The 23565-nt window shown below is 37.6% G+C and overlaps 1 protein-coding gene across 4 annotated transcripts in view; it reads left to right on the plus strand.

The window, feature by feature from the left end:
- The window catches only part of MLIP (muscular LMNA interacting protein), a 252035-nt gene extending 238410 nt beyond the window's left edge, over nucleotides 1-13625 (plus strand). For 2 of the 4 annotated variants that reach the window (XM_081095069.1, XM_081095071.1), the window contains one exon: nucleotides 1704-2557. In XM_081095069.1, coding sequence (XP_080951195.1) covers nucleotides 1704-1817 — 114 coding nt within the window. In that variant the 3' untranslated portion in view covers nucleotides 1818-2557. Of the gene's footprint in view, nucleotides 1-1703; nucleotides 2558-3076; nucleotides 3575-13308 lie in introns of those variants that run through there. The other 2 variants (XM_081095070.1, XM_081095072.1) reach the window with 2 other exon arrangements.
- Nucleotides 13626-23565: the final 9940 nt, after the last annotated feature.

Here is a 23565-nt window from a genome sequence, read left to right on the forward strand (position 1 = left end):
TTTTGTTGATTAGGATAATTAACACAGTTTTTGAAATTCAAGATTAAAATGAAACAAATTTAAATGAATAAATGCCTATATTAAAAAGAAGTATAGAATATAGAGATAGATATCACATAATTACTCAACTGCTTTTCTAATCTCAGTAAGTATTTTATTGGGAGTGTTCCAGTATTTTCAAATTTCAGAATATTTATCTGATCCTATTTTAGGAGACTAGGAGAATGAAAACTTGACATTGTACAAAATCAGACAACTCATGTAATTACTGTACCATTTAGCCTAGTTATACAAAAGATTCTACTGTCTCTAGGACCAATTACTTGGATTTGAGGTTTGGAGAGGTACATAGGGTCTGATCTTATGCCAGGCTTAGAATCTCAGGGGATCCTGATGAACAGGAGAAAATAGTTGCTTTCAGCTGATTTCTGGAATGCTATTTAGATCTCTAGTTGGCTCAGGAGTCAGATTATACTTCTATTTAAAGCAATGGTCTGAGGCAGTGAGAAGGAGTCCTCATGTTATGCTACCCAGAGGATTTCATGGTTGGTAACAGAGTATAATGGTTGGGAATTAGTGAAGCTATAGTTTAAATAAAGGCAGGCTGCATTCTTAAACATCTGCTAGAACAGAGGGAAGTCTGAGGAAATGTGTGGTGGGACCTCCTTGGCCTCCCCAGCAGCCAAGTTGGCATCCTCCTGGGGCAAAGGCTAAATTTCTGAGAATCTCTGAATTGCCCTGGAGGATTAGGAGGTAGTCACTGTTCCATTGATTTTTTGATCAATTAAGGACTCTATTAAAAGTGCAGGTGGGGCAATTGTTTCCTGATTTTCTCAGGACAATAGCAGAAACAGGGAATGTTATTGTCAAAACAGATGTTGTGGTTACCTTAAAGTTGGAGCGAGGAGAGAAGGTAAAATAAAAAAGGAATAAGTAGATTTATTACAAATGATTGCTCTCCCCATCTCTTGGTGTGTATGTGTGTGTCCCTGACTCTGTCTCTTTCTCTGGTGTGTCTATAACTTTCTTCTATATTAATAAGTTTAAGTGTATGTGTCGTGCTCAGTAGACACATACAATAATCAAAGTTCTTATATAAGTAGAAGAACCTACCTTCTGTTAAAGTGTTGTATTTGACATTATAATAACATCATATGGTAAGATTGCAACGGTTATGAAGTATCTAAGTATTGACATTTTTCATGTTTACAATAATGCACAATGCTTTCCATTCCAAGTGACGTTTACATCTATAGATACATCTGCCTTTAGCGTGGTCTGAGCATGATTTTTTCTTTTGCTTTGGAATTTTTCAATTTGAATCTATTGTGAGAGTTGACACATAAATACAACTTTGTTTTCTCTTTATGATTCCTGTCAGTGAGTTTTAATAATTCATTAATTCAATAAACATTTAATAGCTATCTATATGCCAGCATTGTTAGAGTTTATATGGCATAGAAAAACAAATAGGATGTGGTTCTGTGCTCAAAGAATTCACCATCTGTAAACATTTTTTCTATGTTAAGAATCTCTTTCTTTGTTTTTAATAACAATCAAAGTTTAATGTTTACACTTGATAGAATCTACTATGGTCTTCAGTATACTTAGCCATTATTTAACTATCTACTTAAATGAAATTTAATCATTTATTTCTCCTTACTTCTACCCCTCATCATATCTTGGGACTCTTCTCTGTGAAGCTGAGTCATCCAATGGTGACTATTCCTGAACATGAGACTCTTGATTCCAAAGAGGTAAATGTAAGATACAATTGGAGATCTAGTTATTCACATCTATGTAATATTAGTTTGTAGGAATAAACAATCTCATTTAAAAATATCAATAAAATGTTGGTGTTTTTTTATAAAAGCATTAACTGGCCCACTTTGTGTTGTTCAGAAGAATCTGGCAGTTATATAAGTAAAATTTTGCTGCTTCTGTGTGGAAGGTGATACCTGTGTATAGCACTTGGATTACAAACTAACTCCTTCTATCCTAACTGTCTGTGTGATTTCCTCTTTGGATTAATTGGGAAGCCACTGTACTCTTCTTAGAGGGACAGTAGATGTCCTGTAATACTTATAATGTATCTCCTGAGTCTCAGTATCTCATAGTATCTAGGTCCCCAGACCCCTAAATGAGTTTTGCTTATGGCAGGAGCATACAGATGAAAGCATGCCAGTTCAAATATAGCCTCTAAATTTCATGTGAATGTTTAGCCACTTTCAACCTTTGAGGTGAAAGACAAAAAAGAAAAACCCACAAAAATATTTTTAAAACTTTTTTATTCTTATAAATGTTGTACCAAAGAAAAAATTCTGTATTTTTTTTTAATTTTGTGTTAGTCAAGAGCAAGAATAATTGAACAATGTTTTCTTTGTCTACATCCTCTCAGGCAAAGTGGTAAATATATAAAAAAAGTTATCTTTTAAAAAAATAAGTTATCTTTAAGAAATAAATGAGCTCACTCATTCATTTCAGATACCCTCACAAATGAGCCATGCTCAATTTTGCAGCCTCCAATATTTTTTGGGGGGCTGGAGGATCATAGTACAAAAGAAGTAGAAAGAATAAAATTCTATATAATATTTAAATATTTTTCCCCAAAGTATCTCTTCCACAATTTAGGGCATATCACTCACTTTTCATAAATTGACATCCCTATTTCTGCAAATTTTAGAAGCTTTATTATACAAGACCAGTGTGCCTCTCTGTATAACATTAGTTATTAAAATATACAAGAGATTTTTAAGAATAGGTGTGGATTTATATCCTTGATCACATCTCTGATTTTAAAAAGTAGGATTATTGGTTCAATGAATATGAACATATGGAAGACTTTTGACACATATATAGCCAAATTGCATTCCTGAAAAATTGTAGCAATTAATCCTACCAAGAACCTGTCGGGGTACCTGTTTCCATGTACACTTGCTGTATTGAGTTGTATTATAATTGCCAATTTATTTAGAGCTTAATATATGTTAAAATGTCACACACTTTTTATGCATTATTTTATTTAATCTTCACAAAACATTTTAAGTTAAGTACTATTATTATTCCCATCTTACAGATGAGGAAACTGAGGCTGAGGGAAGTCAACTAAAGCCAAATAGCTGGAAACTGTCTGCACAATCAGGAATCCAGATCTGACTGCCTGAAGCCTGTGCTCTTAAGCCCTCTACTGTACCCTATCTGGCTCTCTTCATTTCTATCTGTATTATCTAATTCTGTCTCCCTCTTAAATCATACTTTAAAATATTTGCAATTTATAAGAGAAATGATCTTTTGTCTTAATTTGCATTTTAAAAATCCTGTATTTTCTGTTATTTTTGTCTATTTTGCTTTTGCATTAAGTAATGCATTTATCTACTGGTATGGTGATATTTTTCTTACTGCATTGTAAACTCCCTTTATATATTAATATTAATGACATTAATTCTTTGTCAAATGTGCTAGCCCTTTCAGTGTGATGGTGGTGAATTGTGTGAGACTAAAAAATCAGACAACTATATATGTCCAAGAAGAGGAGAAAGGTTGAATAAATTTTGTACATTCTAAGAGAATGTATAAAAAATAACAATCAATGTTCTCTTTCTTTCAAACAATAATTGGCTGAAGTTCACATAGGCTATATCTATATAAATAAAAATGTTTCTACACAATAATAGAAAGTCAGTTGGTTGATTAAATAACAGAAGCATTCAGAAGGGATAATAAATACTGAATTAAGAACTTCTGAATGTTAGGTAATGCTGAAAGACTGTTGCAAGAACGACGGGTAGAGGTAGTATTGTAATATTTACATTTTTTGCCCCAATTATCATAACCCTAGAGACAAAACTTAAAATTAAGCTAGTGAGCAAGATTGTCAAAAAGTAGTTTCAAGCTCATATTTGGAATATATGAAAAACACCACAAAAGAAACTAGAGTTTGAAGTTTAGCAATTGTGAGACAGTAAGTTAGATAGTATTAAAAGAAATGTAAATAATTAAACAAAAGGATATTTTTATGTTTCTATTGTTCAGTGTTTTACTTCTTAATAACATTGGTACATTTGGGACATTAGCAAATTTTATAGTTCCCTATGATATGTGGGCAGACTGTAATATTGATCCCCGTTCCCCGCCCCCAATCTCTCTTTGTTATTTAAATATCTGCTAAATTATCCTTTTTTACATAGCAATTCTGGCCTAAGAAGTAAAGCATCCCAGTTACCAACCCAGTACAAATAAACAATTATGGAAAAATCCTTCATCAGATCTCAAAATTTACCCCTTAGTGTGTCTCCCATTTTCTAAAGACAGCAATCTGTTTTTCTTGCCACCATACTCACATTTCTTGTATTTCATTATGCTGTTTAAAGATTCTAGTTTTTTTAAAATTAGCTTGGTAATTCATTTAAAACAAACAGACATCAGATTTATCTGATTTGACTTGTTCATTGTTTTCATAAGTCATATGATTTATAAAGTACATTGAAAAAGCACTAACTCAAAACAATTTCACTTATCATGTAGTTCAGTGGTTGTCAACTCTGGCTGAATATAAGGACCTTTTTTGTAAAAACCACAGGAGCACAGTTCCACTTCAGGCAAATTGAATCAAGAAGCTCTGGAGGTGGACAAAGACATTGGTTGCTATGTTTTCAAATCTTGGTGATTCAAATGTGCAACGAGAGTTGAGATCCTCAAGTTCAAGCTTCTTCATTGGCGGTTTGGGAAAGCCAATCAAATCAATTGTGGAAACAAAAACTTGAAAGTAAAAGCAGGAGAATTATTTTAAAATTAGTCTCAGCCCTCCTGGAGTGACTCAGTAGTTGAGTGTTGACCTATGAACCAGGAGGTCACTGTTTGATTCCTGGTCAGGGCACATGCCCCAGTTGTGGGATGGATCTCCAGTGGGCAGTGTGCAGGAGGCAGCTGATGGATGATTCTCTCTCATCATTGATGTTTCTAATCTCTCTCTCCCTCTCCCTTCCTCTCTGAAATCAATATTAAAAAAATAAAACATGCCCTAACTGGTTTGGCTCAGTGGCTAGGGCGTCGGCCTGCGGACTAAAGGATCCCAGGTTCGATTCCGGTCAAGGGCATGTACCTTGGTTGCGGGCACATACCCAGTAGGGAGTGTGCAGGAGGCAGCTGATTGGTGTTTCTCATCGATGTTTCTAACTCTCTATCCCTCTCCCTTCCTCTCTGTAAAAAATCAATAAAATATATATTTTTTAAAAAAACATAAAAATTAGTTTCAGGGAATGCTTTGAATTAATAAAAATGTGGGCCACATGTTCTGATCTGCCATAAATGTTTAACCTGTGCTTTAACCTGTGTAGATTAATTTTAAGAGATCTGTTCTATGTTGAGATTCACTATAATTTATTTAGTAACACCTAATACTTTGTTTTGGTTTTCTATGTATTCCACACAGGTTTGGAAAATACTTAGACTAAGGCTGGGCATAGCATTTGGTGCAAGCTGAGTCTGGGGGCCACTAGGCTCCAAAGAATGTTTTATTTAGCATTTTATGAGGCACTTAAAAAAATACTTGGTCATTGATGAATCCTTCTACAAGCAGATGAGATTCCAAAATAATTGATTTGACTGTTGTGGTCAGCTGACTGATCAATTTTCAAAGAAGGTCACTTTCATAAATTTCAATTATTCACACCAATGCAGCAATCTCCAAGAAAGTATATAGCTAAACACCATTTAATTTCAAACTAACTCCCTGCCTGAGATAAATGATTTTTTAGTAGAGTCACTCAGAAGAAAATGCATTCTAGTAGCAATAATTATTTCTGATTATATCTATCATGTCTTCTGAATTCAGCAAGTCTTTGATCTACCACTACTCTGTAACCCACTTCTCTTTCTACAGGTTTAATTGTGAAAGTCGTACTGGGGAATGAGATATAAACAGACCCACCATTTTCATATCAACTGGAACATGTGGCCCTCAGCCTCTTTTATTTTTAACTTGAGGGTCAATTGATTTCCAAAAACATGATTAGATGCATTTGATTCTGACCTTTCATATTTACTTTTTATTAACACCACTTGAGAGCTAATCATTTACTAACTGCCCATAAAACACACACCCGGCAAATTCATCTCCTGTTTTCTTATTCCTTCTCTTTGCAAATTTTGATCAACATTTAAGGGTTGGCAATATCACAGTTCTGCTAGGAAGGGGACTATAAATGATTTGCTGCCTTGGTGTGTCTAAACTTTTTATAGTGCTCATTTTATTGTGAATTTCAGAATCTCCACTGATATCTAAAGTTCTAATCTAATGGGACAAGCATCTCATTCCTCTATCTTTATTCTCCAGATGACAATATAGAAAAAAGAAATTAAGTGACTTGTCCATGGAAGCCAGTCTCATTTTCTGGTTTGATTAAAGGATAAAATTAAAATTATCAAGAAGAATGGGCTCACTCCATTCCCTTTAGGCAATTGTCCTAAATATTATTTTTCAAAATCAAGCTTTGATAAATCTCAGATTGAAGAGTTCAAGGTTGTAATTTCAGGCAAGAACTTGGAATAAGGCTATTGGAATAAATTTTTATTAAAAGAAGATTCATATGTTTTGATAAACAACTGTACATAGGGTAAATGTGTCTTATAAAGACACCTAATATGAGCACCCAAATAGCTAGCACCATGCAGCTACCAGCAAGGACACTGTCAAAATGACTTTCCTGTGTTGTAAGCCCCAGTGTGTGTGGGGGAAATATAACAACAATACCAACAAGACACTCTATCAACTCAGAAGTCCTCTTCACAAAAGCAGTAGAGAAAGAAAACATTTTCTTATTGAATAAGCATTAAACCAGAATGTGATATGCATCATAATCGCTAAGAGATTGCAACATCAGAAAAAAAATCTCACCCTTTATATAGCTATATATACATGTTTTCAAGATAGGTAATCATTCAATCCATCCTCAAGTAAGAGGGCTTGACAGTACTATGTATTATTACATATAGTTTATTCTTTATCACCTGGTAAGTGGGGTGACCATCTGTCAGTTAATTGGCTTTACACAAAGGAAAAATAAGATTTTCATATCTTTATGACAGGAAGTAGTTTTACAACTTGGAGTCAGGTATCGACTAAAGTTAGCTCTTGCCCCCTCTCAGAAACTAGGAGAAAGGGGTGCTATCTCACATGGATATTTACTTGGTTCTCAAGTCCTTGAGAAAGACTTTCCTGGCTCTTAAAGCTGACAAAATGCCCCAATCATTTTTAAAAGGACTTACGTGCATTTTAAAGAATGGAGAATGTACTCAGAATGATAAGTTTTCTAAAGCAAATGCTCTAAGAGCAGAGGATGGGAAATCTCTTCCCTTATTTCATTTTTTTATTTTTTATTGCTTAAAATATTACAAAGAGTAGTACATTTGTCTCCTTTTTTTCCCCCCTTGACCTTCCCCCAGATCCCCCGGTGTCTTGGTTATGCTTATATGCATGCATACAAGTCCTTTGGTTGATCTCTTACCCCCTCCCCCTCCAACCCTCCCCAGCCTTCCTGCTGTAGTTTGACAGTCTGTTTAATGCTGCTCTGCCTCTGTATCTATTTTTGCACATCAGTTTATGTCTTCCCTTATTTTCAACAGGAGAATTAAGCCTCTTATTTTAATTTCAATCTGTCCTCATATTTGGTTGACAAGGGGCAGAACTGAAATTTGAGAGCCCTACTCTGAAGAAAGAAGCCCCACTTATTTTCCTTTTGTAGGGTCTTAGTTGAATCTACTGTAGGAGAGAGAAGTGGTTGACAATTTTGGGGTCTCCCGATTTTTGGGGTCATCTCAGTAGATTGATGTTTGTAGTGTAGTGAGTCATGGCAAAGCTGAGCAAGAGGTGGACAAGACGACTGACATTCATCTGTTTGCTAGTTTTTCAAGATAAACACTGTAAGATCTATGCTAAAAACTGGAGCTCAGGCCATCCTGGTATTAAATTTTTGTTGTTTGTTTGTTTGTTTGGTGTGTTTTTTAATCTTCACCTGAGGATATTTTTCCCATTGATTTTTAGAAAGAATGGAAGGGAGAGATGGGAGCGAGGAGAGAGAGAAACATCTATGTGAGGGAGACACATCGATTGGTTGCCTCTGGCACGTGTCCCTACCTGGGCTGGGGAACCTGCAACAGAGGCATGTGCCTTTGATCGGGAATTGAATCTGAGACCCTTGGGTCTTCAGGCCCATGCTCTAACCACTGAGCAGCTGGCCATAGTGGTATTTAATGTTTTTGACCCCAGAATCAATGCTATGCTCTCCAGAATCCATTACACCTGCATTCTCTATCAATCATGCTGTCTTTATAGGACCTTAATTACTGAATGTTTTATAGCTTCTGGCTTATGGATAATCAATTTTAGCACAAGATCTGTGTCTTTACACTGAAGTTAGTGGTTATATAAATGTCCAAAAGTACATTTTTAAGAGAAAAATAAATATGTAGCAATTAATAATATGATGTACATTTTTCTGAAAATTGCCTTTTGTTCTGCATGCATGAAGCCTGGATTCATATTTACAAGAACACATACGTAGATAAATTTGTTCTCACTTGTCAGAGAAGAGTATGCACAGAGGGTTTTGTATTAAAAGGGGATGGAAAATCAGTGAACATACACCATTCTTTAGTAAAATAAATGCTTTCTGTAACATTGGCTTAAAGCTTTACAACACTATATCACTTATTACCCAAAGTAAACTCTAAATAAAATTATTTTTGGAATTTCATTCCCTTCAAACTAATGATTTTCTAAATGTCTTGAGTTTTTCTTTATGTTTTCTTATATCCAAAAAAAGTGTATTGCTCAACTGACAATATAATCAAATAGAGGCCCGATGCGCAAAATTTGTGCAAGAGTAAGCCCTCGCAGCCCCAGCTGCCTCAGCCCTCACAGCCCCGCAGCCCGCCCCCTGCCCAATGGTTGTTCCAGAAGGTTGTTCCAGAAGGTTGTTCCACCGTCAGTCTAATTAGCATATTAGCTCTTTATGATATAGGATTACTGAGCCTTAACTGTCAGGATGCTGGTCTGAAAATAATTTATTTATTAATGTTTATTAATGATTTTTATCTTTCTTAATTGTCAACCTTTGTTTTTCTCAAGTTATTTAGATCTTCACTTATCTTGAGATTAGCAAAGGAAAGTAAAACGTTCACAAAATGTCTAAAACCATGACTCTGCCTGTCATAGCATAAGCCAGCATTTCAAGCCAGCTGCTGGATTGTGTCGCCAAACGGCACTTTGCTCTGCCAGTGGGTTGTGGATGGCTGAGAAACAGTGCTGACTTTGCCAGCATGATGTCAGAGGATGCACTACCTATTTGTCCTCAGCCTGATTTAATTATTCGTGTAAAATGGTATATCCGAAAGAGAATTTAGAAGGCATTTAATCCAATATTTTATTTAATGTTGTAATCCTGTCTGCAAGTATCTCCTTATATATCTTCTGTTTAAAGTCTTCCGGTGACAAGTCAGACACAATATACGTTTTAAGTATGGCTAAGACAAACAAATGATTGCAGGAACCACAAAAACAAATAGAAAACATTGAAAGACTAGGACTTAATTTCAAATACGGTGGTCTTGAGCATACTTAATCTTTTCCAGCCTGGATTTAATTCTCTGTAAAGTGAGATCAAAGGATTATGATGGAGATCTGCATTAATGCATATAAAGTGCTTAGCATCTAAAACACCTAGCACTTAACTGTTAGCCAAGTATGATGATTACTTTAACTCTCTTATAATACTAGCTTCTAAATGTTGGTACTTTCAGGAAAATCTAAATAAGTGGTAGTTTTTATTTGTTAGAAAGAGAAGGAGGAGATGTAAGTTAGTCATTTCCTCCTTTCATTCTAAAGCTTCAGAGAATCCCAGATGGTGAAAGCTACAACTCACTTATGCTGTGACTGTTGATTTTCTTTGGCCAGAACAAATCAGTGCAGTAATGGAGCTACCCCTTTGTTTTAGTCGCTCTTTCTCTAACTCCTCTTTCTAGTCTAACAAATGCAGCTTCTCCCTAAATGATACAGAATATATCCATGTTTCACAATCCTAGGTAGCCCCATGGCCATGCTCTGGTCAGGTTTCCTGTCTGCTTTACTTCCCCCTTGCATATAGTCCATGTTCTTCTGGCAGCCAGCTCTGTACATGGCTCCCTCAGAGCACTGCCTCCTCACGCTATGATTCAGCCCAAGGCAAAGCAGGGAGAGTGGCCTCCAGAAGAGCAACTGACCTCTCTTAGCCCCACCCCCCAAGCCCCCCCCCCCCTCCCACCACCACCAACCACTTTGGAAGGCTCCATTGTCGGCCCTGAGGTGGCATCTGGGATAAAGTTAAGTTCATTTCCTTTCACTGTTGGCATTCTATCCCATTCTTGAAAGCATATAGCAGAGAAAGGTTTTAGAACTAAATTTCTCTTTTGGCCTCATATCCAACACTTTCTTTTTTTTTTTTTTTCACAACATGAGGAACTGTATTTATTTATTTTTTATATTTTTTATTGATTAAGATATTACATATGTGTACCCTCTACCCCCCCCCTCCCCCCCGCTCATCCCCTCACCCCCCCGTTGTCCGTGTCCATTGGTTAGGCCTATATGCTTGCATATAAGTCCTTTGGTTGATCTTTCCCCCTTGCCCCCACCCTCCCCTACCTTCCCTCCAAGGCCCGACAGTCCAATCAATGCCTCTCCGTCTCTGGATCAGTCCTTGTTCATCAGTTTATGTTGTTCATTATATTCCACAAATAAGTGAGATCCTGTGGTATTTATCCGCTCTCCAGTTCCATCCATGCTGTGGCAAATGGTAAGAGTTCCTTTTTCTTCTTCCTCTTCTTAAAGAATACCTTTCAGCATTTCATATAATGCTGGTTTGGTGGTGATGAACTCCTTTAGCTTTTTCTTATCCGTGAAGCTCTTTATCTGACCTTCCATTCTGAATGATAGCTTTGCTGGATAAAGTAATCTTGGTTGCAGGTTCTTGCTATTCATCTCTTTGAATATTTCTTGCCACTCCCTTCTGGCCTGCATGGTTTCTGTTGAGAAATCAGCTGACAGTCGGATGGGTACTCCCTTGTAGGTAACTGACTGTCTTTCTCTTGCTGCTTTTAAGATTCTCTCTTTATCTTTTACTCTTGGCATTTTAATTATGATGTGTCTTGGTGTGGTCCTCTTTGGATTCCTTTTGTTTGGGGTTCTCTGCGCTTCCTGGACTTGTAAGTCCATTTCATTCACCAGGTGGGGGAAGTTTTCTGTCATTATTTCTTCAAAAAGGTTTTCAATATCTTGCCCTCTCTCTCCTTCTGGTACCCCTATAATTCTGATGTTGGTACGCTTGAAGTTGTCCCAGAGGTTCCTTACACTATCTTCATACTTTTTGAATCTCTTTTCTTTTTTCTTTTTCGGTTGGGTATTTTTTGTTTCTTTGTATTTCAAATCTGTGACTTGATTCTTGGGATCCTCTTGTCTGCTGTTGGATCTCTGTAAAATATTCTTTATTTCAGTCAGTGTATGCTTAATTTCTAGTTGGTCCTTTTTCATGTCCTCCATGGTCTCACCATACTCCTTGAGGGATTCATTAAATTTATCGGCGGTTTCCATAAAATTCTTGACAAACCTTATAAACGTGGCCTTGAACTCTATATCCAGTCGTCTGTCCTCCTCCGTTTCTGACAATTGTGACCTGTTTCTCTGTCTCCGCATTTTGGCTGCTTCCCTGTGTTGATAGAGTGGCCCTGCGCGCCAGGTGTCCTGTAGGGCCCAGTGGCTCAGCCTCCCCATTTACCTGGGGTGGACACTCTTGGTGCACTCTTGGTGCCTTGGTTGTTGTAGGATCACTGGGAGGAATTGACCTCCAGGCCAATTGGCTGTGGGAAGCAGCTGTGTCTGACGTGGGAGAATGGTCCCCCTCTGACCACTGGGTACAGTGGCTCCTGGATCTAAGGAGGTGCTAATTCAGCCCCTGCCTGAGGCCACACAGCCGGAGCCGCCACTAAGAGGCTCAGCTGTGAAGCAATGCAAGCCGCTGCGGGGCCTTCTCTTGGAAGTTCCGGGTCTCCCTGGCTGGGCTGTGGTTAGGTACATTCACATGCAAAAGCCTCTGCAGCAGCCTGGGTGGGGCGGGGTCTCAGGGAGTCAAAGGGCGGAGAAAACAGCTATGGCTGATTCTCCGCGCCCAGAGTCGCGCGTCTCAGTGTTCCGGTAACGGCTGCAAGCACCTCTGAGGGAAATCCGCCCTCAAGTTCGCCCGCTGCCGCCTGACAGAGTCACCTCTCCCCGTATGAGACCTGGGTCCCCAGAGACTTCCCGGAACCGGAGTTCAGAGCAGTCGGGAGCTTGTGATTCAAAAAGACAGCCGCGTCCTCAGGTGCCACCCCCTTTCCACGCGCTCGAGCCGCCGCCGTACCTCTGCACTCAGCCTCCGCAGCTCCCCTGGCTCTCAGCGTGCTTTTCTTTCCTTCTAGTTGTAGAAATTACACTCAGCCAGCCTTCTGGTTGTTCTGGATGATGTTTGCTCTGACCTTTGCAGTATTTTTCAATTGTTGTGTGAGGCGAAAATTTCCCGGTGTTTATCTATGCCACCATCCCCAACACTTTCTTTTATACTTTTGTCTTGAATTCTATGATCTGCTAATACCCATCTCCATTCAGTTACATTTATCTTATCTGTTCCAGACAGTTAACCCCTATCAAATAGAAATACATAGAGCTTGGATGGATAAATAAATTATTAGAATCACCTCCCCACTGCATAACTACATTATAAAGCCAATTGAATCAATATATGAAAAAAAAAAAAAAGGCAAGCGTTCCATTCTCTGTCTCTGTCTTTTGTAATGTTCCATTTTGCAAATGCTGGGCTTAATTCAATCCCAGTTCACTTTACCTCCTTGTTTTAGAATTTACATTTCAGGGAATGATGCGGTTGGTGCTAAAAGGTAGGGAGGGCAGCAGCCACGTGATGGGAAGGTGAGGGTTGTGGATGGGATGTGGCAGTGCTGCTCCTTAAGGCTGTTGCCCTTTCAGAGCTATGGTAACCCTCTGCAGGGGCCAGAACTGCTCTGCGGAGCTCTCAAGAGATCAGTCTGATGTGAAGCTAAGCTGCATGTCTTTTTTATGCCATTAATTGTATAACAGCTTCTGAGGGGGAAAAATACAATTTTTTAAGGATAAACCATTTTTTTAAAAAAATGTGAAATGCTATGCCCAAATGTTAATGTATACATTTTTGGATGTGTTTTAAAAAGTATCTCATCGCCTGACTACTATTTTTTCTTATTTTTCAGCAATGAAGTTGGAGCAGAAGTTAAAAACCCAGGCTGTACTAAAGATTTTTGGAGTGCTGGTGCCAATCATTTACTAGATTTAATCCCCCCCCCCCCCCACTATTAGTGTTCCCTTTAGCAGAGCAGCAGTGGAACTAAAAAAAAAAAAATTATTGCAAGCATATAACATCTCAGTACTCAATTGTACCCAGCATAGGAGAGACCTACCTACAGCTTCTCCCACCACTGTTAGAGTCTTTAATACCTTCTATTAAGCTGACAGCAGTACTAAGATGCCCCTGTATTTAGCAACAAAATAAAGAAAAAATGTGGGTCTTAAAAAGAAAAATGGTTGTGACTGTTTTTCAACACCAGTTTTATTTAATGCATACATTACTTATTAAATCAGATATTATTCCCCTTTGCTTCATTTATTTAAAAATATGTTTTTTATTGGTTTTAGAAATGAAGAGACAGAGATAGAAACATCAATTATGAGAGAGAATCATTGATCTGCTGCCTCCTGCACACCCCCCACTGGGGATTGAGCCTACAACCCAGGCATGTGACCTGACCGGGAATTGAACAGTGAACTCCTGGTTCAAAGGTCTACGCTCAACCATTGAGTCACACTGGTCGTGCTGCTTCATTTTTTTTTTTTTACATGTAAAGAAAAAGTACAGCAACTTTAAAAAAAAAAAGTCTCTGCCTGCTTTCCAGAGATGTTAATGAGGTGTTTACTGGGGAGATCTTGGATAGGAGGAAGTTGGTATCTTGCATAACATACACTGTTTTCCCGTTCTTTTAGGGTTCTCTGCTGCCAGTCAGGGGCAGGCCAGTGATGTTGAGTATCACATCATTGCAATGTCTCCAACATTGCCATGTGATTCCTGGAAGGCTATTTTAAAGTCAGTCCACATTCAAAATCTTGCAAGTTGCAAAGACCGCAGAGCAAACCCACACTGTGATGACAATCCTGGGAACCCACCCTCCAGCACACCTGATGCTTATATACTGACCATGTTCATTTTTTCCCCCAGTCATCACCCTAGTAGTCTGTTCTAGGCTTCTGTAAGTGGTTTTCTTCTACAGCCTTCTGCCCAGCCTGGCAGCCTAGGACAAGGCACACTAAGGAAGAATCCATTGCAATTCTGATAGTGAGCTCCTGGTAGTAGAGGAACCCTTTGCACATATCCCATGTTTCTTAGCGTCAACTCTGTCTGAGCCACAGAGCTTTCTCAGACCACTGCTTCATCAGCCCATCAGCCCACTCAGGGAAGAGGAACTGGCTTCCATTCTCTACCCACCATTTTGGAGTGTTTCATTGTCAGTCATCATTTGGCACCTGGAAATATAAAATTGTCATCATCTCTTCAATTAGTGTGTGAAGACCAGTGGAGCCTTAGTAAAGTTCTCTGCTGATCTCTCCTCCTCCAAATAAAATATTCTCCATCAACTTGCTAAATGGCGTGAATCAACACTTTAGATTACTGATAATAATTTCTAGTTTTCCTTGTGCTCTTATCATGTGCCAGGTACCACACCAAGTGGGTACTTTAACATTTTCAATGAGTCTATGAATATTATTATCCATATCTTATGTTTATAAGAACAGGCCCAAAAAGATTAAGTCAAGCTAGTAAGTGGTTTAGGCAGAATTCAAGTCTAATCAGATTCCAAGTCTACACCTTTTATTGGATTTTGTCCATTCATTCATTCATTCATTCATTCGTTCATTTCTTTGACTTTGGGTAAAGAAAGTTGAGTTGATCACACTCTTAGCTCATGGAAGATTGCTATTATAAATTTGGGCATACTTTGATTAGATGATGGATTGAATATTTTATAATAATTTCTATCTTACCTTCCCCTGCTGTGGGCACATATTCTTATGTGTTTAATATATAGTCTTTACTTATATATGTTTTGAAGATCTGCATGTATATGTAATAAATGTAAATGGTATTATTGTTTATGTTTCATCCCCCCCCCCCTAACTCAGCACTATGGTTTTTAAGGTCTATCCAGATTGCTTTGCAAATGTCCAATGGAGTGTTTCCTCACAACTGCATGGTGTACCTTCATCACCCTTCACCAACCCATCGGCCCCAGGGGTGGTGTCTCAGGCTGCTTCCCTTCTCCAGGAGCAATTGTGATATATGTCCTTACATCTGCCCCACATGGAATTTGGTGAGAATTTCCCCAGCATATATACTCAAGGATTCTTTAAATGACCAAATCCCCCCAGATTGCTTCTCTCTAGAATGTATGTACCCATCTTTATTTCCACCGATGCAATAGGTTCTTGTATCCCCGTGTTCCTTTTCACCCTTGAAGACCTGAGCTTTATAACACTTGGCTAGGCTATACTATCATTAAAGGCAACTTTTGAGATGGGAAATTTGTTTGAATATGGTATCCTATTCCCACTAAATTTTCTAGTTCTCAGAGACTTTCATATCATTTAACTAATTGCAGTTGTCTGGTATTTTTGTCTTCATTTCATTGATGAAAAACTTGAACCTGAAAGGGCATATGAGAGTACCAAAGTAGTGAGTTATAAAGCTTGTATAAGATCTCTTGATTTTCCCATTATGTTATTTCAGAAAAACAAGCTGCGTCTGAACGTCGCCGCCTAATCTATTTGTTCAGTTTCTCAGCAAATATTGGAGTCTTAAGAGCATAATTACAGGAGGGACAAGTGTTGGTTGCGGGGAGAACATGGAGAATTGGCTGCTTTTAGAGTTGGTCTGTATTAGACTTAAGTGACCTGAGGAGCTTAGGAACACAACTGATGTTTGTGAGGAGGAAGGGCGTGGGAACATGTAATATGGAATAGACAGATTTTGAGGCTGTGCTTTCTGTTGGATTCCCTGGGAAGCAGATTCTGAGACAAGAGGGGTGATTCTGAGACAAGAAGGAAGTGAGGGAATAAGTTAGGCAAGGAACCTATAAAGAATCCATTACAAAGCCAGCTACAGTAATGAGCTACTGGAGCTCATCCCACTGGGGTTCTAGGACATAAGGTTGAACATATCTCAGAGTTCATCCCATTTAGAAGAAAGAAGACAGGGGTAGTTTTTCTAAAGTTTGACTGTCGACATTTACCTAATAATAACTTTTCTCTTTTTATAGCTTTTTAAAAAATTTTTGACTTTTCATTATGACTACCCAATAAGACCCATTATTTTCTTGTGAATTATAATTTGGAAAAACATGGAAGTTTATTGAATATTGTTCTCTATAGTCTGCGAAGTAAGGTTCAGGAAGCAAGAGTTAATTAAAAGCTTACATAATAAGGCAGTATTTCCAAAATTTTATTTATTGGATAAGCAGAAGATTCTGCAATTAGTGATGGGAACAAAAAAATGCTTCTTTAACTAGACTGCCATGGATGTCCATATTTGAAACAACCTTCATCTATTAGACATTAAATCAACAGTGTGAGAGGATAACTTGGTTTTTAAGAAGGAAAGATTGTTTTGTTTAGAGCAAGTCTAGATGCCTTAAAATAATTAAATTGTAATTAGGAAATATTACTGAATTTGTTTCAAATATATATTACATTTTCCACATATTTTTGTGGTATGCTGTAACATTACCAGTAAACATGTTCCCTTCATGTTTTAGAACATATTATTCTCAATTTATTTGACTAGAATTCAATTTTTCTTTATTTGTACTTTAATGAACACACTTTAGTTTCATCTTATAAGGGTTTTCTAATGGACTTAAAACATTTTTTTTTTTGCATCACTTAAGTTCCTGATTCCAAATTTTTCATAACTAAACACTCTGGGGATAAATTTTAAAAAATGGAACTACAAAACAGGCAGAGGAAGTAAATAATGTAAAAACAAAACAAAATAAGGCAAAACAAAGAAAAGGACTAAATTATCCAGATGTCTACAGATGGTAAGCCAGAAATACTGATCAGAATTTCCAAAATAAAAATAGTAGAGGATTCACCTGCAAAGAAAGAAAACATCACTGTGTAATATTTAGCCAACAGTATTATTTCTGAAATTCTAATAGAGAGGTAAAACAATGGGCTATAATGCAAATGGGACTGCAAAATATTTCTCACAGGGCTTCGGAGGCATTTTCAAATAAATTTGAGCTGAATTAAGTCACTCAAGGCAGTAAGAACTCCAGTGATTTTACCAACCTTATTTTGGGTCACAGTTCAGTTTGTGTGTGTGTGTGTGTGTTTGTTTTTTTTAACCAACACTAGTTTAGGTAAAAATTGTAGAAATTGTGGAAAAATTAACAATAGCAACATAAGTTGTTGTTTTTTTCTAATGAACAGGTAAGTATATGGGAAACTTTTTACTAGAGTTATATAAGATTATAAAAAGTAGCAGATTTTGAACAATATGTGGTAGGCCATGCCCTGAATTGCAAAAAAAAAAAAAATGTTCAACAGTTGTAAAAACTTCAGGTAGGTTTAGCAGAATTTGGGAAAATACACCACCAAGAACTCAGGCTTTTGTTAATTATTATAATCTAGGTTGGTAATCCTAGGAAGAAAATTTCCTTTCCATCATTTCTTTTTGCACATAACTGAGGACATCTTCTTAAGAGGGAGAAAATTCAAATATGTATTTTTTCCTTTGACTTCCAATCCTATTGCTAATCAAAAATTTTACTTGAAGAAAAAGAGTCAAATCTCTTAGAAATGCATCGAACTGCTACTGTGATTTTTGTTCAAGGGCCTTCCCTGAAGTAGGATGAACAGAGTGTTCAAGTTTAGTGTTTCTAAAAATAAAAGTTGAAAATCACAGCTCCATCTGGTTTTCATCTTTTCTTCAACAAGTTTTTCCCCCAATTTAACTTTGTCATGTTGATAAAACAATGAACATGCATGTGAAATAAATCATTTGAAAGCTACATTTAGCTCAGAGCAGGACATTTTTATATTATTAGACTACAGTTTAAATTGTTAGTGTTTAATTATTTTTCATGTTTTGTACTTGTCTAGGGAAAGATTCCATTTCTAACAACTACCCACACAAGGCACATGTGTAGTTACTCCTATGGCAGACCTGGATGTCAAGATGCCATGCTCATGGAGGAAAGAAAATGGAGCCATTTTAGGATAAAAACTTCCAGGATAAACTATTTGTGACTACTTGGGCACTTGTTAGTTTGCCTTTATGAGGCTCAGTTTTTTCCCCTGCAAAATATGTGTTCGACTAGATTTTTCTTCCCTTGATTTCCTTTCAATTAAAGTAAGTGTGTAAATTTGTAAATTTGTTGCTCAGTTTTAGGGAATTTAACTCAGAATTTTGAAATTGAGGAGCAGCATAATTTTTGGAAAATGGGATTGTGTTTCAGCTCTATGGGTCTTTATAGTCCTGGCTATATCTTTCAGAGTGACCAAGACCAAGTTTCAGAATGAGTGAAGATACTTTATTAAAAGTCATTTTCTGGTCCTTTCCCATGACTATTGAATCAGAGCATATGAAGTGGGGTCTGAAAGTATGCTTTTAAATAAGATCTCTGGGTGATTATTATGCAGACAAACTTTTGAAAACCACAGATCCTTAGATCAGTATGGTAGATAAATGGGAAAAATAGGGATGTTCTTCTTTGTGGTTAAAATAAGAATTTTATGGCATTGTTTATTTTACTGGTGGTGGGAGGAAATAACAGAGAACCCATAGTAAATTATTTTTCATCTATCAAATAAAAGCAGATGATGTAATTACAATGAATACAGTTAGGCTAAGTATATGATAGAAATAATAAGTAATCTAGAATTGGCAATATACTACTGAATTTTTCAGAATGGAAAAAGACTCATCATTGCTTTGGTTGTAAATATTAAAAATTCAGAAGGAATATAAACTCAAATACACATAACAGAAAATAGGAATTATTAAGGGAACAATTTATATTTTTTCTTTTATTTTCATTGCATACACCAATTGGAACTAAGGAATGAAAGAACTAGCATCTATTATGAACCCCTGAAAGGCCCAATAAGTTAGCATCTACATATGTTAACTCATTTTATTTTATTCTTCCCAAAGTTAAACCAGGTGGCCATTATTGCTTCAGTATTATAGGCAGTAAACTGAAGCCAAGAAATACTATATCCCACGGCTAGGATATAGCAAGATTGGATTTGAATTTTGGTCTTTTGTGCTCCAAAGTTCTTTATACACTATAAGTATTTTTCCTTCCCCTCCCCCCCCCCACATTCCAAACAGATAACACTCTGTTAGAAACATACATCTCCTTCTGTAAGGGCATGTCGCTAAGGGCCACTGAATGGAGGTCATAACAGGTGAGAACCTCTCCACCAGCTTGGGCTGCAAATACCTTAAACAATTTTACTTTTCAAATTAATAGCTCAGTCTCCACTTACCTATGAAAAGTAAATCTGAATGATCACATCTTGACATTGTGCTCTGGTTCCCCTTGCCCAAAGATCCTTTAACATGAGATGAACTCCCTTTTGGGAATCCAGGTCCTATTTGTCTCAGCCAATCTTGATGGGCCCCATACTGCTCAAGCAATTCTTCCCAATTTAACAAAATCCGCCTCAAGGTGACTTGTTTCTTAAACTATGAAGAAGGAATATATATATATATATATATATATATATATATTTGTTTTAAAATAAATTGTGTCTTACTCAGTCCTCCATCATGATAAAAGAGGATTTAGAGAGACCATGCATTTCAAATGGTATGCCAACAGTCCTTCACCCCTTTCTCTGAGTGCTTTACACTTGGATGCTGCTTCCTGAAAAGTCGTGAAAGCCCGGTGTGATTTAGTCACCATCTCAGAACACATTGGTTATATCACTCTCAAAGTATATATAGAATGCTACGCTACCCCTAGTGAAGACTAGTTTGAACACACACCTTTTTGCTAAGAAAAATGCAATGTCTTCTCCAAGATGTCTGTGAATTCTCAAAACATATTTCTCCTGACTTCCTCTAGAACAAATTCCCAGCTCCTATGGAATATTCTTGTTCCACTTTTCATCTTGCTTCTGTCCTCAGTGTGGGTCGCACCTGTTAACATGGTAATCCTTACCTCAGGGTCCCTCCAATAAGGTGTTGAATAGACATTTACTGGTGATATGTGGATAAAGGTGAGGGATGGGGGAGACACAGAATTATAGTATGGTATCAAATTGGATTTTAGATTTTTTTGTTCTTAAAAGGGAATGAAGCATTTATGCCTAATTGGTGTCTTTAGTTTCTACCTACTATCTTTCAGCTTCTCCCATCTTCTGTCTCCTTTGCTCAATTCTATGTTTCTTAATTTTTATGCAACTCTTTTTTAATATCTCTTTCTCAGATCTTTTCCCTTCCCTAGGTAGCAGTAACTAGATACAGAGCTTCTGTGACAGGTTGTTCTTTGGTATCTTTCACTTACTCAAACCTTCCACCCTCTCAGCTCCTCTTGGTCACCAACATGTCCAGGCCCTTCCACATTGCTAAGATCTCTTCAGATTTGCAACTTGAGTTTGAACATCTTTAGCTCTGATCTGACACTTCACTGCAGTGCTGATTCCTGACTCTGTGGACCTATATTCTAGGAAATTCACCATATTCAAGATTGATGCAGCCATGGAGATCTCAGGCCCAGGGTCAACCTATACAGGAAAGGGATGAACCATTTAGGATTCTCAGTTGGTGGCTATGTGTTGAATAATAAGCTATGGTGAAGGTGACTTATGCTTTCCACTTTATCTTAGATATAGATAATAGTATTGGGAGAAACAGCAAAAAAGGCTGTTAATTAAAAATATACTTGACTTTCTGGAAAAATGCCCAGAAAATTTTCAGTTTCTATTGACTAGTTATGTCAGTGTTGTGCTTAGAAGATTTAAATTAAGCATAATATATGAGTCTAAGGGTGCATATTAACTCTGAAGCCCAAAGTCATTTTTGTTTCATAAGATACCTTTTTAGGTTTATTAAAAATATTACATGTCAGATCATTTTCTTAGTAAGTGCTTTATCTCTGCAATTAATAAAAAAAATCTAAATGGAATCTGACTCTGACTGAATGTTCCTTTTAGCTTGCATCCTACTTCTATTTATGCCTAGAGCCAGACATAACTCAGAAAGGATGCTTTGTACACTTGATAAGCTCCTGCTTTGCTGAATTGCCCGGGACAATAATGAGTTTCGGATGTTTCCTACAAAGAGAACTTCCCTTCTCTGGCAGGGCCAGCTCAGGCACAATCTCAGTGAAGGTTTTCCTGATAAACATTTCTCAGTCAGCTCTCGGGGTACGAAAGCAGATTAGGCAGTCATCTCAGGCCTTTGGCGTTGGCAGTGTCAGAACCTGTTAGCCCCTTCGCCAGATTCATGGATGGGAGTTGGGTGGGCAAGGGGACAAAAGCAGATGGGTTGTCAAATCAATCTTTCATTTTTATTCCAGTCACATTCCTTACTTCCCCACTCCCTCCTTCCCCGCCCCTCTCTCTCTCACACACACACACATACATACACACTCATATAAGTAGGTGTACTCTTGTACTTCATCACTAACAGCTTATGGCTCTAAAATATTCTAAACCTCCTTTTGAATATTTAAATACAGATGAATGAATACCAGTGAGATTATATATGTAACCCAGTAGTTCTCAATCTTCCTAATGCCACGACCCTTTAATACAGTTCCTCATGTTGTGGTGACCCCCAATTTCATTGTTACAAATTGAACATAATTAAAGCATAGTGATTAATCACAAAAACAATATGTAATTATATATGTGTTTTCCGATGGTCTTAGGCGACCCCTGTGAAAGGGTCGTTCGACCCCCAAAGGGGTCGCGACCCACAGGTTGAGAACCCCTGATGTAAGCCTTTATATGGAGAGGTTTGAGACAGCTCTATCCAGTTAGAATGGCAAATATCTGACATCAATCACTTATTCTGCACTAATAGCAGAATTGTTTTTTGATTATGGTCTTGAGCTATGGAATCTAGGCTTGGCTTCAGAATCCTCCACACAGAGTTCCAGGCAGCCATAATCAAAACGCTGTAGTTTATGTTCAAGATGAAACTTGTTATCATCTCTGCCCTAAAGTGTCACAACTTAGTCCTTTGACAACTCTCTCCTCTGTGCACTTCTTTCTACTCTCCAAGCCCATTCTCTCTGTTTTCTAAATCATTCAGATCCCCAGTGTTCCCCTTTTCCATGAGCAAGTGGGGTCTATTCCCTGGGCTCTGTACTTCAGGGAGCCCTGAGCTTTAGAGGAACTTCCTTCAAAATGTCTAAACTACTCTTTGGTTGCTGAATAAAATAAGTTGATAATACCATCCAAATGAGGCATTCCGAGTTTGGACAGTGAATTTCATGGGCCCTGTTTATCCCATTTAGAGTACCTTGACCTTCTATCTTATGCTTGAATCAAACGGGTACACTAAGATGCCCAGAGATTGTGCCTAGAAGGTTGTCCAATGGTCCTGTGGCTATACTCCAGATATAGGAGAGTGGTCTGGTGATTGGATTACTCAGGAGTATAATGCATGCCCTATGTATTATTTCTTTCACAGAATCATGCAAGACTGGGCCTCTACATTGTGCTGACATGCTGATTTTTTGCTGATTCAAATAGCTTATAAAGACAGGCTTCACAAACATAGTCTGTCTGCAATATATTAACATGATTTGTGTTCTCTGCATTTTTTCTTCCTACCCGTTTCTTAAAAACCCTACTTTTTTAATTGCAGAAAAAATACTCTTCTTCCAATATTTTGCTTCCAAAATGCAAATGTACTTGTCCTGGGTCCTAGTATCCTGTTGCTTCAGATGGCTTAAAAAGGGGCATGGACCTATTCTGGTCAATGAGATTTAAAGAAGTCTACTTGGTATATTCTAGTAAGGATTCCTTAGCTATTAAAAAGACACACAATACGTGAGAGAAGTCAGCAAAATTGTGGAATAGAAAGCCTCACTCCCTCTTACTCCCATGGAGATTCAGTTAAACAGCAATACATGGACCATATCCCTTTGGGAGAAATCAGAAGCTAGTTAAGAGTCTCCTCTACTCTGGGTAAGCATGACACCAGCTGCATCAAAACTGGTAGAAAATTCATGAGACCTTCTGAATATTGTCCTTCTTTTTGGTTTAGTGCGACACACTCTGGAGGAAACACTCAGCTCCTGGGTTCTACCTGGGGAGGGAAAGAGAAGACTGTACCTTATATCCAACATTCTGAATTTTGGGGGGCTGCTCAAAGAATTGGTTTATTTCTTACTTGTCTCAGAACATGCGTGGGAACTCACATAATCTAAATGCCC

This window comes from Myotis nattereri (assembly GCF_964212035.1).
Source record: "Myotis nattereri genome assembly, chromosome: 6".
NCBI classification, from domain to species: domain Eukaryota; kingdom Metazoa; phylum Chordata; class Mammalia; order Chiroptera; family Vespertilionidae; genus Myotis; species Myotis nattereri.